Here is a 17,476-nt window from a genome sequence, read left to right as displayed (position 1 = left end):
GGCCCCCTTCTTCGCGAGTGGGGGTGGAGTCCGGGGGAAGTTGCTGGAGCTTCGAGCATCTGGTTTCTCGGCCCGGCCGAACCGAGCACGGCCCCCTCATGGCTGAGGTGAAAGTGAAGGCGCAGCCGCCGGATGCGGACCCGGTCGAAATAGAAAACAGGTAAAAAGGAGACGCTGGGAAATATCTATAGTTTGTGTTCCCCTCACTACCAGCCCATCCTCTCCGTGGAGTGAAAGGTCCTGGGAAGGGGGTACAGAGACTGTCCAGGGGCTTGGCGCTCCTCCCCTTTTTGCCCCCCTAAACCTTTACGAGTCTGTGTGGCCTGATGAATTCGAATTGATTTCAGAAAGTTTGCAAACTCTAAATCACTTAGCTTGTTCTTTCTTCTGTCTGGGCAGTTACAGTAACTTAAGAGGCTACGAGTGTAGACTGAGGTGACAGTGCTGGGCACGTAGTAAATGCTTAAATGCTTTTTCATTCATTCATTAAATGACGTGAGTAAAAACATGCTTTTTAAACTGTTCCAGTAGTGGTGATAATTTGACTGTGTTTCGATCTAGTGTGAGGAAGTGTCACCGTTAAATGTACAGCTTTTGTAAGGAATATAGAATTGAACCTAAGACCTTAGCCTTATTGGATGCTGTAACCCAGGGATTCTTAAATCTTTTGTGTCAAACTTTCTTAGAATGTTATTTTTTTAAACGCATAAAATGAAATAATATGGGGTTACAAAGGAAACTAATTATGTTACTCTAAAATTATAAAAATATTTAAAAAGATAAGCTTCACAGGGCATACCTAAAGATCCCTATGGTAATCGAAGCAGAGAGACATTCGTAACATTTTATTAATTATTCTGTCAGGGAACATACCTGTTAATGCCAGTGTTAGGAGCTGGGAATAACAAAGACAAAAGTGAAACAATTTCCACCATCCTTCTATGGAGGGAAACAACGTGTACATATATAAGCACCTAAAAATATATATGGAGAGGAAAGACACTTGGAACTACTACCCTTGGTGAAAACCAGACGTATCTGGCTGTCCCCATACCCTGACTATACTTCTCCCTATTGATCTTCCTTTCATGCTGCTGCCTTTTTCTTTCCACCTTGCACTCCTCCTACCTCTTGCTCTAGGAACAGTAATCAAATCAAAACTTTCATTGCTTTTGGAAAGAGTATCTCATTTTAAGAGTCCAGTGATTCCCCTCACCATTCTTGTACTTCTGGGCCAGACCATTCATACCTAACCACCACTCTCCTATACACTTTTTCTCTCCGTATTAGAATGAAGGCTACTTGAGAGTTTGGACTATTTCTCTTTTGTCTTTGTATTCTCAGTACTCGGTGAAGTGCATAACACATAGGAAGTGCCTAATAAATGCCTTTTTTGTTCATTCACTAAGCAGTTTGGGGAGTGTTAGGTCAGATTAGCAAGCATATATTACTATGTGCCAAATACTGTTCTGAGTGCTGGGGATTCAAAGAAAGGCAAAAAACCAGTCCCTTCCCTCAAGAAGCTCACCGTCTGAAACAATATGCAAACAACTATGTACAGACAAAATATATGCAGGGTGAAATGGAGATAGTCTTAGAGGGATGGCAGTAAGATCAATGAGGACCAAGAAAGACTTCTTGAAGAAGGTGAGACTAGGAAGCCAGGGAAGCAGGGAAGCAGAAATGAAGAGCCTTCCAGGCATTGGGGACAGCCAGTGAAAGTCTGGAGGCTGGACTTTGGAGTGTTATATGTGAGGAAAAGCAAGGAGACCAGTGTCGCTGGACTGCAGAGTATATATGTGGAGAGAATATAAAGTGAAAGAAGACTGGAAAGGTGTGGGAGGGGGAAGGTTATACAGGACTTTGAACCCAAACAGAAGATTATGTATTTGATCCTGGAGGTAATTAGGAACCACTGGAGTTTATTGAATAGGGAAGTAAAATGGTCAGACCTACAGTTTAGGAAGATGAGTTTGACAGCTGAATGGAGGATGAACTGGACTGGGGAGATAGTTGCTAGAGGCCAACCAGCAGGTGATAAGGGCCTGCACAGGGTCTTGGCAGTGTCAGGAGAGAAGGAGGCATAACAGATATTTTGAAGGTAGAATTAATGGGACTTAACAACTCAGTGGATGTGGGGACTGAGAAAGAGTGAGGAGTCAAGATGATGCTGTAGTAGAAAGGAATAAAGTATAATATGTATGAAAAGGTATGTTGGGGCCAAGTTGTGAAGGGCTTTAAATATCGAAAGAATTTATGTTTCATCCCATAGGCTGTAGAGAGCCACTGAAGCTTCTTGAGCTGGGGAGGAACGTGGTCAAACTTGTGTTTTAGCTGTGTGGAGAATTGAAGAGGGGAGAAATCTCAGACAAAAAGACTAATTAATAATAACAGTAGTTAGTATTTATATTATGTTTTAAAGCTTTGATCCTCACAACAACCCTGAGAGGTAGGTGCTATTCTTATCCCCATTTTACAGATGAGGAAACTGAGGTACGTGGAGTTTAAGTAACTTGCCCAGGGTAACATAGCTAGTAAATGTCTGAGGCTAGATTAATTGTTTTAGTAGTCCAGGCAAGAGATGATCAGAGTCTGAACTATGATTTGAATGTAGAGAAGGGGACAAATATGAAAGATGTTTTAGTGAAAGAATTGACAAGACTTGATTGGATATATCAGCTGTGGAATGAGGGTGAGTGAGGAGATAACTGATTGGATATGTGGGATGAAGCAGAATGAGAAGGTAATTTATTGTATAAGTGAGAAGAGGGAGAATGTTGGAGGATGATTCTGAACTTAGCAATTTGAGTTGAATGGATGAATAGTTGTGCCCATATCAGAAACAGGGATGTTAAACAGAGAGTTGGATTTGGAAAGAAAGATGAGTTCTGTTTTGGATGTATTGAAATGCTTACCCTGTATACAATTTGAAAGTTCCAGTAGGCAATAGGTGATGAAATAGAATGTAAGTTACTTCCTTCAGGGTAAAGACTTTCATTTTTTTGTTTTTGTATTCTCAGTGCCTAACCCAGTGCCTGACACATAATAGAGATTTGATAAATGATTGACTAACTGGAGCTAATAATGAGAGAGACCAAGGCTAGATAAATAGTTTGGGAATAATCTTTATAATGGTGATAATTGAATACATAGTAGCTAATGAGGGCATTGAGAGAGTGTGTAGAAAAGAGAGAAAGGACAGAGTCTTGGGGTCCACCCATAGTAAAGAGGAGGGACATGGTCACAGAAAAGGAGATTGGATAGTAGGAAAACTGAGAGAGCAAGCAGCATACGAGGAACGTAGATAAAGCCAGTTTGCCTAGATCACAAAGGACTTGAGGGGAGTAATGTATAATGATGCTGGAAAGGTAGGTTGAAGCCAGGCTGTGTAAGGTTATAAAAACTAAACGGAGAAATTTATGTTTGATCCTTTAGGGTGGCAGTTGGAGGCCTGTGGAGTTTATTGGATAGGAGAGGAGCCTGAACTAAGGTGTTAGCTGTGTGAGTGGAGAAAGGGATTGGAGATGAGAGCTGTTACAGAGGTAGAAACAGCAAGTTTTGGCAACAGATTAGATATGTAGAAAAGTGAGGAGTGCTGAATAATGCCAAGATCACAAACCTAGGAGACTGGGAAGATGGCAGTGGTCCATCTGACCTATATACTTGGACCCGGAGATACCAATGCCAGGCATATACCCAAGGGAGGTCAGAAATTCAAAGAAAGCTCCAATATACATCAAAATATTGGAGGTGGTGGCAAATCAAAGAGAGAGATGTGTTATAATAATATTATAAAACAGAAGATACCACTGCATTTTTAACAAATAAAATAGAATCATTGTTAACTTTGAAAAACAGTTTCGATTGGGTGGTAAGGTTGGCAGCAGGAATTCAAGGGCTGAAACACAAGAAAGCAGAGGAAACTAGTATAGACAGCTTCTTAAGGATAGAGGAGAAAGAACGAGATATGTTTGGAGGCAGCAGGCAAGGAGCCAATAGATAGGGAGAAACTGAAGATTGGAAAAAAGGGAGGTGATTATATAAACAGTTGTGCTGGAGGAGATAGGTGGGGTGATATAAAGGGTACAGGTAAAACTCTTGGCCTTGATGAAGATAAAGGCCTCCTCTTCAGAGACCATAGTAAAGGAGAAAATAAGGAGTGATATCAAAGGGTTTTTGAGATGTAGAATAGGGGAGAAGGAGGAATCATATCAAATGGCTTCTGTTTTCTCAGTAAAGTATGAGAAGAGGTCTTCTTTTGAGAGGGTCAGGGAGGGGTGGAATGGAAGGCTTGAGGGAAGAAGATTTGGTTTAGCTGCTTTAGAAAGTGTGATAGAGGATCATTTAGGGAAGAATCAAAGGATTGCTTTGCTGTGGTGAGAGCTCAGTTGAGATTTGGTGTCATAAATTTATAGTAAACCCAGTTAGGATGGTTGAGTGAATTTCTTCCAGCACCGTTCAGCAATTCCAGGATTGTACCTGATTATGTACAGTTTTAATTCAAGTCAGGAAATACTTATTCTGAGATTACTATGTGCAAACTACTTGTGCCGGATTCTGGCAGGGATACAGAAATAAATCCATTCCCTGCCGTCAGGGAGCTCACAACTCAATACAAACAAACTGTCCAGTGATAGGGGAATGTTCTGCAAGGAGTTTTATTTGGTATTGTTAACTTTGTTATTGTTATAGAGAACAACATAATGTGGAGGTGGAACAATGGCATTATCTTCAGGAGTGTCAATAGCAAATGTATGAAATATAGGAAATTCCCAGTCTTTTGTGTTAGAGCTTGACTATTTTATATTTACTCCATCTTGAGGTATACAGTCAGTCTATAAATATTAAGTACTCACCCTGTGACAGGCACTGTGCTAAGTAGTGGGAAGGCAAAGGAAGGTAAAAGATAGTCCCTCCTCTCAAGGACCTCGTAATCTAATGGGGGGAAAATATGCAAGTAGCTATGCGTAAACAAGCTATAGACAGAATAAATTGGAAATAATAGAGGACACTAGAATTACAAGGGATTGGGAAAGGCTTCCTGTAAAAAGTAGTACTTTAGATGGGATTTTAAAGCCACAACTTTAAATTTCCCCCAAAATGTTCTCATATGAGTTTTACTCTAGTTTAAAACTCAGATTTAGTAAAGAGTGAGCAAAATCAATCATAACAATTATTTGTCAAATGTGGAAAAGATGAAACATTATTTCATGATGCTAGCTTTTTTCCTCACTCCTTGAAGTGGGTTATATAAAATATTATTGACATCTTTGTTCATAGGATTATAGAATTATGTCATCAGTTCCCTCATGGGATCACAGACCAAGTTATTCAGAATGAGATGCCTCATATAGAAGCTCAACAAGGGCAGTGGCCATCAACAGACTCTTATCTATGGTAAGGTAAAATCTAATTTTTTAGGTTAGTCATTTATTGATCCACAAATTGGCTTCACCAGCTTTAGTGAAGGTGCTGGCTGAAACTATACTCTTAGAATGCCTAGTTTTTAGTACTTGGGTTCAGGTGTGCTTGCAGAATAATTGACCCCTTGCTGGAGAAGTAGTAAGTACTGGCTGTCTAGGTTGCAGACCTAGGTGTCTTCAAAAGATCCTGCTCCCCCTATATTCCTATTTTAGGAGCTAACCATAGGAATGCATGGTTTAATTAAGTAAAAGTCATATTGGCACAGTTACTTGAAACATTTCCCATCTATGTCTAATAATATCACAACATAATAACAATTCCTATCATTGTGGGGGTCAGATAATTTATAATAATAATTAACATTTCCATAGTGCTATAGGATTTACAAAGCCCTTTCTTCACAACAACCTGTGAGGTAGTTGGTTAATTCTTTTCGTCCCAGTTTTATAGATGATGAAATTGAGACTCCAAGAGGGTCAGTGAATTGCCCAGTCATATAAGCAGCAAATGTTAAAGCTTAGATTTAAATCCAAGTCTCTCCTGATAAGTATTGCAAGTTTTATTTGATTATAGAACATCTGTGTTTATATATGCTGAATGTGCATATTTTATTACTTAAGTAGGGTGATTGCTCACAACTTTTAAAAGTTTTTTCAAGAATTAGTGGGAACCGGGCAGCTAGGTGGTGCAGTGGATAGAGCACCGCCCTGAAATCAGGAGGACCTGAGTTCAAATCTGGCCTCAGACCAAACACTTGACATGTACTAGCTGTGTGACCCTGGGCAAGTCACTTAACCCCAATTGCCCCCCCCAAAAAAGGATTAGTGGGAACATAATTCAATGTGCCTTGTTTTATTATGGGTAGTTCACGGAATTGCAACATGGTGAGATACCTCAAAGGCTTCCTAGTCCAAACCATACCTAAACAAGACTCCTCATGAAGGCTAGTTGATTCAAGCTAAGGGTTAATAATTAAATGACAGGGCAGAGTACAGTATTTGGGTGTTTGTGTTAGAGAAAACTGTTATAAATAAATATTTTGAAATCCTTTGTCAAATTTGATATCTCAAATAATTAACTGTTCTCTATTAAAAAAACTACAGGGACAGTTGGATCTCTTAAGGAGCAATACAGGCCTTCTGTATAGAATAAAAGAATCTCAGAATACTGGGTAAGTTCTTATATTTGTAAATAAATGTAATAATGTAATATTTTAATCCATGAATATTTTCAAAACCAAGGATAAATATCAGAAATAATATTCTAACTTTTTTTGCTTTCTAATAACTTTTTTTTCCCCAGTAAAATGAAGGGATCAGATAACCAAGAGAAGCTAGTATACCAAATCATAGAAGATGCTGGAAACAAAGGTATTGAAGAATCATGGCCAAAATATTCATATTTTAGTATATAGTATTTAGTATGTAGTAGAAGGTACTCTTTGGATTCTGTATTGGTGCTTGCTTGGAAAAATATGATACAATTTGAAATTGTAACTTTGATTTTATATATTATCAACTATAAGGAAATTGTTTTTAAAATGAATGGTAATTTTAACCTGACAATTCAATAAACAGCTTGGTATAGTGGCCTCATAGTCACGAAGACTCTGCGTTCAAGTCCTGCCTCTTACACATAGGGGTTCTGTGACCCTGGGTAAGTCACTTAATCTTCAGAGTCTGGGCATCTGTTCAAGGCTATAAGTTGCAGAGCAGGTTTTGAGCTGAATACACCAATGGAATAACAGTCCACAAATTTCAATAAGCAATTTTAGGTTTTAAAAAATTGTTTCATCAGTTCATATCAAACTATAGTTTTCTAAGCCAATAAAGTTAAATTCTGTATATATATATAATATATATATATGTATATATATATGCTGTACACAAGTGTATGTAGAAGACTACATACACACAAAAAAATGGCACATGTGTGTATTTCTTCTCCGATCTCCTTATTTAGGAAAGAAAGTCAAGAAAAATATTTTCCCTATATAGTTCCTTCCCAAAATTTACACCAGTTTTCTGTTTTGAAACAGTTATGTCTGCTACGATAGGTTTACAGAGAACTTTGGAAACATTAGTTAGTTTCATTGTTGAAGGCAGACAACTTTCCTTAGGAATTACTTTGTGACAGATAACACGTGCTTTTGTTTAATAGGGCAAAGGGTTAGATTAAAGGACCCAAATGCATGAAAACAAACTACTTACTTGGTTCTATATAGAATGAGAGAAAGTAGATTAAGTAAGAGGTTATTCCTGTCTCTGTTAGCTAGCAACTACTCTTTCTTACTCATTTCACTGTTACCTCCTTTGGGTCTTGCTTAGCCAAGAAATCTAGCTGCTTCAGTTCTACCAACAGACTTATATGAGAGCTGCAATAGCCTTTCTTCTCAGAGGTGCTTAAAAGGTACTTAAATCCTAAATTTAAAAGGAAGAGAAATCTTTAATAAAAGTGCTACTTTTCAATAATTTTACATGTCACTTTGTGCTTTCTTCCTTTTCTTCTCTATTTTTTCCCTCTCAAATATATTGACACATACACTAGCATTTTTCACAGAAAGCCTTGCTTAAAACCTTTTTCATTCTGAGGCAAAGGTGGAATGCTTACTTAATCTTCTCCATCCTGATGATTAGGGGGAAAATGTATATATTAAATATTATTTTTGTCTTTAATCTACTTTTTTAGATACTTAAAATACTTTTTATTTCCTTTTATATAAGTATCTTTTAAAAAGATGAGTTAGTAGGATTTGAGATTTTTAAAAATTAGAAAATAATGTATTGACTGATTTGATTTTCTTTTTACAATCTAAATATGGTTAGAAACCAGTAAGTGACTATAGTATTACATACATTTGCTTATATACTTTGTTATCAGAGCCAGTTTTGGAATTGTAACTAAATAGCACATACGTACAAATCAGATATGTGTCATTTGTTTAACATGAAATATTTTGAGGAGTTCAGCTATTTAAACATTTTTTTTTAGGTATCTGGAGCAGAGATATTCGATATAAAAGTAATTTGCCGTTAACAGAAATCAACAAAATACTAAAGAATTTGGAGAGTAAAAAGCTTATCAAAGCTGTTAAATCTGTGGCAGTAAGTAATTTTTTTCCCCTTTCAGCTCCTCAAAATATACACGTGAAAGTTATACTATTCTTGACTACTCTTCTTGGTATAAAGTCCTTGGTAATCAGAAATTTGAAGCTTTAAAAAATTATTTTTTATTTAGTAGACTCAAAGTTCCTATTCAGATGTAGTCCTGTTTCTTTATATCTTCTTGCCTTGGAATGGCACAAAAGAAATTTTAAAGCCACTCTACTATTTCAGGCAAGAATTAATGGTAGTGATCATTTCTCAAGTAGTTATCCAGTGGCAGACATAATTTCCATTTTAGCTTAGCTCTAATTTATTGATATTTCTGCTATTACCCCCAACTCTACCACATTGATAAGCTCTTTTCACTACAATGGAGGTAGCTTGATTAGTGTACCTTTAATGCTGACCCTTTAGAGATGTGTGTCCAAGTAACTCAGTTTATGTAAGTTTGGTTAAAACTTGTAACTAATTTTCAGAGACTGAGCTATTTACCAGCATAAGCATATTGAGAAAGTGAAAAACTGGCTTTTTAGTATTTAGACTATGCTCACAGATTGATGGTTATATTATAGTCTTTCTTCATTTTAGAATATTGCCCTCCTCTCCATACACACATCTTTTTATGGGTTAGAATAATAATCTTTAGGGTTTGGAAAAAATTGTATTTATCCCCCTAGTAAGATAAGCTTTGCGTATTTCCTCACAGGCCTCAAAGAAGAAGGTTTATATGCTGTATAATTTACAACCTGATAGATCAGTAACTGGTGGAGCCTGGTATAGTGACCAAGATTTTGAATCTGAATTTGTAGAAGTGCTAAACCAACAGTGTTTTAAATTCTTACAAAGCAAGGTAAGACATGTATTACTGCAGTAATCTTTACATATATGTGTGTGTGTGTGTGTGTGTATGTATATACATATATATATATATATACACACACATATATATGTAATCCTTTTAAATAACATTATTTAGAAATCAAAGATGCTAGACTGGGTTATAAATATAAATATCCAAATATTTGCTTAACATAATTTCTTTAGTTTGGCAGTGTTGTATAAATTATGCATTTTTAAAAAACCAAACCCATTCATTAACATTCCTCCTAACTGAAATTTTCCCTTATTCTTTCAGGCAGAAACAGCTAGAGAAAGCAAGCAGAACCCCATGATACAAAGAAACAGTTCATTTGCTTCATCTCATGAAGTATGGAAATATATTTGTGAACTAGGCATTAGTAAGGTCAGTATCAAGTTTCTAACCTTTTTGTTTGATTACATTTTAGCTCATAAGAAATGTTCTTCACCAATGTTAATGCCTTACAGTTGCTCTAAACTTTTGTTCAGAGGGTGGAATTGTGTCACTTCAGCTATTACCAGAACTAAGAATGCGGGCTTAAGTTAGTACTTGACAAATGCCCTTCAGAATTTGGGAGCTAGAGGAATTCTTTTACTTTTAAGAAAATAAAAAGCAGGGGAATTGAGCAGCATGTTGACATAGAACTAACTCAGGTTGAGATCCAGGTTCTAAATGAGGATCTCGAAAAAGATCCTTTGATAAAAGCTTAAAGAGGGAGCTGAACACATCTGGCCAGGTTTGTCCTAGGTCATACAGGGCAGCACCTTGTGTCCTGGAGAGTGAAGCCTGAGCCCAAACTGGAGAGGGATGGCACAGATAAGATCACAGATAAACAAAATGGTATGGTGCCTTTCCAGGCTGGCACTGGGGATTTGTAAAGCCTCAGACTAGTCGAAGAGAAGGAAGAAATGAAGAAAGGAAGGAAGAATGCTTTGTATATTATCTTGTTTGCTCCTCACAACAACCCTGGTAGGTAAATGCCCTTGTCCCCATTTTACAGTTGAGAAAATTTAGGCAAGCAGTGGTTAAGTGGCTTGCCCAGGGTGACCCAGCTAGTAAGTGTCTGAGGCTAGATTTGAACTCAGGCCTTCCTGACTCCAGGCCCAGCATTCTGTGATGCCACCCTCTACCACCTGTTGTATGGAACATATAACAAAGCATTATCTCTTTTATCAAGAAGTTTTAGAAGTTTTAGTTTTACAAGTAATTTTTTAGTTTTAGTTTTAGATGTAGTTTTTTTCTGTGAAAGACTTAGATTTCTAACTTGAAAGAATAACTATTTTAGCAAGGATTTTGGTTATTGGACTGGAAATGGGAACTGGTTGGGTTCCTTTGTAAGCGCTATGCCATGTGCTGACTCTGTGCACACCGTTAGGATTGTGAGTTTAGACCTGAAAGAAGCTATGAGGCTGTCTAGTTCAGTCCACTTATTTTTACCCAGTCTATGCTTCACCTCCTTCATACACAGTATAGCAGATTGGTGCTTTCCCCATTTCACTAGGTAATTGTGACACTTTGATAGTTGTAAATGCTGAAAGGCATATTTTCTTCAGTTGCTAAATCCAATGTCTCTTTCTCAGTCCTTATTTTTCTTGTATTTCTCTGTATTATTTGATGCTACTAACCACTCCATTTGCAGGATAATCTTTCTTTCCTGTTTTTTCATGACTGCTTTCTCCTGATTTTTCTCCCTCATAGCTGTCTAGTCCTTCTCTGTTTCCTTAATCCCCGTGCATGTTCTACCTCTGAATCTATGCACCCAAGGGTTTTGCCCTTTTCTCTTTCTGTACTCTGTTGGTAATCTCATTAACTCTCGTGGATTCAGTTATTACATCTATATAAATAACTCCCAAAAGCCTATCTCCAGCCAGCTGTCATCTCTCCCTAGGTCCAGTTTTGCATTGCCACTGACCTATGAGACATTTAAACCTGGATGTCTTATAGATACCTCAGATTTAGTAAGAGGAAGCAACATAGGATAGCATAAAGATCACAGCCCCTGTAGTCTCAGGACCTAGGTTCAATTACTCCCTCTGGCACTTACTCCATGTGTGACCTTGGGCAAGTCATTTAATGTAGGCATCAGTTTCTTCATAAGTTAGAGTGTTAGTCTTGGAGTCAGGAAGACTTATGATCAAATCCTGCCTCTAGCAATTATTAACTGTTTAACCATGGACAAGTCATTTTAATTCTCTGAGATTCAGTTTCCTAATCTATAAATGGCTATAATAATACATGTAATACCTGCCTCATAAGGTTGTTGTGAGGCCTAAAAGTGAGGCTCACAGTGCCTAGAATGTGGTAGGTGCTTAATAACTACTTGTTGACTTGACTCAAAAGAATAAAAATACTACTTAGTAAACCTTAAAATGATATGTGTTCAGCTATCATTTCAGTTTTCATATTTTTTATTGCTTTTATTTGTTACACACGTGACAAATATGAACAATTTTCATATTAAAAAAGCCTGAAAAAAGAGGCTTGCATATGAACCTGTCAAATTCTATTATATAGAATATTATAAGATTTTTTGTGCCTTTTTTTTTTCAGGTAGAGTTGTCCATGGAAGATATTGAAACAATTTTGAACACACTTATTTATGATGGCAAAGTGGAAATGACCATCATCGCTGCCAAAGAAGGTACAGTTGGCAGTGTTGATGGACATATGAAACTGTATAGGGCTGTTAGTCCAATCATACAGCCTACTGGCTTAGTCCGAGCACCTTGTGGACTCTGTCCGGTAAGTTAGGCTACTTTATATTTTTTAATTGATTTCAAAATGAACATAGTAAGTAGCTAACCTAAGAGAAATAAAACTTATCTTCTTCTAAGACTGTTGTGGGTAGCCATGAGCTGTCATATATGAATTTGCTGTCATAATTTTTGGCTCATTGGCCAGTTATTGAGCAAATCATGTCTTTTATGCACAATCATATTTATCATGAGAACAAGGGTGTAGTGCAGATCCTGAGAGTTAGAAAATTTGAATCCTTAGCTCCAGAGTTAATTAGTTTTGTCAGGTGGGCAAATCATTTACCTTTTTTTTCCCCCTATAAAATAGCTCTTAAGCTGCTTATCTTTTATTAAGATCTTCTGTTGAAGTGCTGTTTATAAAACTGGGCTTTTTATGCCCCAATTTCCTTATCTATAAGTAAAGGTAAATTTTAATTTATTCCTGACGACATTCTGGCATTAAAAAGTTGTTTTAGAGTTCTTGCAAGAAGAGGAAGAAAAAAATGTTTAATAACAAAGTCTTCATATTTATAAGTCTACTTATATTCATTTATTTGAAAAAATATTTAGTAAATATCCACTATATACAAGGCATCATGTGCAATACAAAGCTGAATTCTGTCCTCAGGGAGCTTAAACTAATGGTAGGGAAAGACAATATAACTCAGGTTTATATAGTGTTTAAAGGTTTACAAAATGCTTCCTCAGCACACTCCTGAAAAGCGAATAGTCTAATTATTATTGTTCCTTTTTATAGATGATGAAATAGGCTCACAGACATTAGGTAAGTGTCACAGCCAGGAGATAAACCCAATCCACACTGCTTTTATTACATTTATACAAATAACTATCTACAAGGCAAAATATTGAAAATGACACACAAAAAGTAAAAACAAAATGCTGTCAGATTCAGAGGACAGAGAGATCACTTCAGCCTGTGAGGACAGGGAAGGCTTCATTTCATGAAAGTGATTTTAAAATGGAGATTTAAAGATGAGTAAAATTTCAACAAAGGGAGGAGGTTAGGCAAAGCTTTCCTAGGCAAAGGGATAGTCTGACCAAAAGTATACAACTGAAAAAGCACAGGACAGATTCAGAACATGATTGATAATTTGGTTTGGCCAGAATACAGGGTATACTTAGGGAAGTAGTAGGAAATTTGACTAGAAAGATAGTTTAAGGCTAAGTTGTATTTAACATCTCAGGATACTGAGGTGCCATCCTATGTGAGGATGCTCAATTTGGACTTCATTCAGTAGGAAATGGGCAACCATTGAAAGTTTGTGAGCAGTTTAATAACATGATCAGAATTTTGCTTTAACACTGGAAGGACAGGCACACTAATTGACACACAAAAAAATTAATTTTACTTTGAAACAAAATTCTTTGTCCTGCTATCTCTATTTTCTGTGCCTGATGTATAAAAAAAATTAGCTGTATCAATTGATGCAGGTTGGTCTTCCAAGATATTCTTAAATTCCAGTCCTTCTAATGGTAAGATTAATCTGGCAACAGTACAAAAGACAGATTGGAGGAGAGGGGAAAACACTAGAGGCAGAGAGATCATTTATGACATGCATACAAAATCTTGTAATCACAACGGCATTCATGTAAGGCTTTAATATTTACAAAACACTGTACTTATATTAGCTCATTTGATCCTCACAGTAGCTCTTTGAAGTAAATAATACAGGTATTATCTCCACTCAGGCTCATAGAGATTGAGTGGTTTGCACAAGATCACCCAGCTGATAAATTCCAGAGGCAGTATTCAAACCTAGGACTTTTCCAGACTTAAGTGGTTTTTCCCCTGTACTGTTATTGGTGTGGTCGTAAGACAATAGGGACCTCAGCTGAGATAGTGGAAGTGTGGTTACAAAACAGGGAAAGACATAAGCGACCCTAACTGTATTTGAAGAATAAGAAAGAGAAGAGTCAAAGATGACTGCAAGGTTTTCCAGCTTGAGTGCCATTGATAGAAATTTGGAAGTGAGGAAGAAGCAATGACTTAAGTAAATCACTTTCTTTCTGGGTCTGTGCCTTCATCTGTAAAATGTTGGCTTATATGATTGCTTCCAACTCAACATCTGATCCTATGTTTAGCATGTCAGGAGAGAGATTAGAACTGGAGATAGAGATTTGAGGATCACCTAAATAGAGGTAGCTGAAGCTATAAGATTAAATAAGATCGCCAAAGTCGACATACAGTAAGAATTGTGAGCAGAGAATAGAACCTTAGGAAATGTTCATATTATGTAGGAGGGAAGGGGAGCCAGTAAATCAATGAGAGAAGAAGCATTTAAAGAGAGAGGATGAAAACCAGAAGAGCGCTATAACACAAAAGCAAATTGAGTAGAGGATTTCAAGAAGAAGGGGTTTTCTGCAATTTCACCTGCTGTAGAAAGAACAAGAAAGATAAAGCTGTTAGACTAAACACTAGGAGGTCTTTGTTAACCTAAGCAGCACTTTGAGTAGAATAGTAGCAATAAAAATCTAATTGCAAGGATTTATAGAGAATGGAAAAGGAGAGGCAACAAGTGTAGACTAACTTCTCTTGAGAAATTTGTCCAGAAAAGTGAAAGAGCACTGTTGTTGAACGGATTAGTAAAGATGGGGAATGGTGTAGGGGAGGATTGGAGGTGTAATGGGGAAGGGTAGGATTGGAGAAAACTGAACATGTTGGTAGGCACATTTGGTAGAGAGGGAGCATTAAAAGTACAAGAAAGGAGAGGTGATTAATAAAGCAAGGACTTAAGGAAGAAGGGATCCAGAATGTAAATGAAGGAAGGAGTAAATGAATTAAGACTGAGAGATGTTTAGGTACAGAGATAAAGAAATTGAGAAAACTCAAGTCATGTGGCCTAGGAGGTCATCTTGATAGACTTTGGGGTCCATGAACTTAAAGAAAAATTTTTTTTTATGACTATTTTTTGATAACCCTCATCTTAAAGCATTGCCTGGGGCCACAGAAGGGTTAAATGATTTGCCCATGTTAACATAGCCAATAAGTGCCACAGGCAGGATTTAAGCTAAAGTCTTCCTTACACCTAGTCCAGCACTATTTACTATTCCATGCTGTCACACTAGATAAAATGATTAATATGAGCATTTAATTTTAGTGGTTTTTTAAAAACTCTAGTAATTACTAATAAATTCACCTTGCAATTGAAGGTCAGATCATGTGATGATACATTATTAGGCACTGTCCCAATTCCTTTAAAATTCAACAAATTTCATTTTGAATATTGCTTGAAATAAGTATACTATCGGTCCTAAGAAACAGATTTTTGTTGTAGTAGGGTATAATATAGTTGATATCTGTGCCTGTAATGAAATTGTTTTTTAAAACTTCAGTTTAATTGGAAACTTTTTTTTTGTTCCCAAAGGTTTTTGATGATTGCCATGAAGGTGGTGAAATTTCACCATCGAATTGTATATATATGACAGAGTGGCTGGAATTTTAATAGTAAAGTGTGCATTCTACTCACATTTTACAAGTTCAGGAAGAAAATGAAGTTACTTTGCAAGCCAAGAATGTATTTATCATGAAGTATTGACGTTGGTTAAAAGCAAACTTCGCTAAAAGAGATACAGACTTCTTACTGTGAAGTGCATATTTGTATTTACATAGATTAAACATTCTGATATATATTGATGAGTGGGCCAAAAGTACATGACGCAGCTACCATTCCTCCAGCTAATAAAGGACCGGGAAAAATATAAGGAATTCACCTACCAAGCTATCAAGAGGGATTATTTTTGAATGGTTAAGAGGAAAATAAACTTTAAGATAATTCTGACATTTGCCAAGGACAGAGGTAATAAAGGGGAACTTGAAATTTTCCTTTCCTATGTTGCTGCTAGAGGCAAGGAATTTTGAGCTGACTAATGCAGATATTGTGTCTGGTTCATTACCACCATTATCATTTTCCCTTCATCAATTGAGCAAGAACTTGAAAGCTTCCAGATGAAAAGGCTTAAAGGTAGTACAAGCAGCAACAGCAAGCAACTAATGCAGACTAGGTGGATATGTGGAAAGGTTAGGCATTGTTCCCCCAAACATTCTATTTATTCTCATATAATGGAATGGAAAAGCGTTTGAAAAGCGCTTACTGTTTGACAACAGCAGTGCTAAATTCTGAGGACACAAAAGGAAAAGGGAGATGGTTCCTGCCTTCAAGGAGCGCATGCTGTAATTTGGGTAGACAGCACATAAGGGAGAATTCAGCTTCATGGCCAGTGAAAAGGCCAGGGGTCCAGCTGACCAAACAGCAGGGCAAATGGTAAGGCTCTGTGGACTTTGGGGAGCAGTGGCAGGGGAGACAGTTTTCAACCAATGACTGTTGGGAAGGAGGTAGTTGGGTGGGCACAAGGGTTAAAGTGGAATGTCTGGGTTACCTCTACCAGCCAAGATGGGGATGGAGAGGAGTAGGGACAGGCTGGCATCCTGTTGAAAGTGGATATCCATTGTTTGATCTTGGGAACTGGAATTTGGGAGTAAGTTGGAAGGTTCCCCAAAGCTAATTCATGCTGGCCCTAATTCATTAGGTGCTCCTTGGTGGACTGAGGCAAGTGATGGTAAGGTCCTCATTTCCTTGCCATGGTGGCTGCTAACACTAGTCTGTTTTCAGGCCATCCTATTGTTGGGCTGGGGTGGAGAAGTAGTCTAACAGAAGTAAGAAAACTTCAAACCCAAATAATAACAATTACTAAGGGTATATGTTTTTTTAATGTATAGATGTTAATTGCTATCCTTGTTTAGTAAAATCATTTATTTAATTTGAAACACTTGCTTTATTTCATAGGGTCCTACGCGTAACTTAATGGCTTAGTTCCATTGTTGCCCATCATTGTTATTTAATGACAAATCATAATTGCCCTTGGAAATATTGTTACATTTTGAGCTTTAAAAGGGTGGCAGCCTAGAAAATAAAGCTGGTCTTTCCTCAGTATAGGTTGAATAATTTTGTGTGTTTAATATTCCTTTTTCTCCTTCCCTCTGTGGTGTTTAAAGTGATGTATACTTTGATGACTGTGATTTCATCAAGGTGTAAATTCCCTTTGATTCCACTCTCACCTTATAGATTCATCCTGTGCTAGTTGTTCATCCTTGAACAGATCCTGTACAGCCTGTCTACCAACATTCTGGAAGCCTTCTTCTAGGTCTTTTGTATTTTGTGGATTATATTTTGTATGATATAGATTTATCCATCAGGCTTTTGCCACATTACTAGCCCATCTGTTTTCGTATTATATCCTTGATATCTTTTATACTAATTTTCTAGTGGGAGGGAGGGAGGGAATAAGTATTTATGAAGCACCTACTGTATGTCAGAAACTGTGCCAAGTGCTTT

The 17,476-nt window shown here is 37.1% G+C and overlaps 1 protein-coding gene across 1 annotated transcript; it reads left to right on the top strand.

Annotated features, from left to right (window-relative positions):
* The first annotated feature begins 11 nt into the window (after positions 1 to 11).
* POLR3F (RNA polymerase III subunit F) lies at positions 12 to 17,074 on the top strand. The gene is given in 10 exon segments (XM_020986583.2): positions 12 to 160; positions 5,281 to 5,360; positions 5,363 to 5,397; positions 6,528 to 6,595; positions 6,727 to 6,794; positions 8,416 to 8,528; positions 9,235 to 9,378; positions 9,664 to 9,771; positions 11,938 to 12,129; positions 15,509 to 17,074. Coding segments are annotated over 10 exon segments (948 nt in total). The 5' UTR covers positions 12 to 98; the 3' UTR covers positions 15,587 to 17,074.
* The last annotated feature ends 402 nt before the right edge of the window (positions 17,075 to 17,476 follow it).

Source organism: Phascolarctos cinereus, unplaced genomic scaffold (genome assembly GCF_003287225.1).
Source record: "Phascolarctos cinereus isolate Bilbo 61053 unplaced genomic scaffold, phaCin_HiC Scaffold_2;HRSCAF=192, whole genome shotgun sequence".
Taxonomy (NCBI): domain Eukaryota; kingdom Metazoa; phylum Chordata; class Mammalia; order Diprotodontia; family Phascolarctidae; genus Phascolarctos; species Phascolarctos cinereus.
The sequence above is the reverse complement of the archived record's forward strand: the minus strand, read 5'-3'. Positions and strand labels throughout refer to the sequence as shown.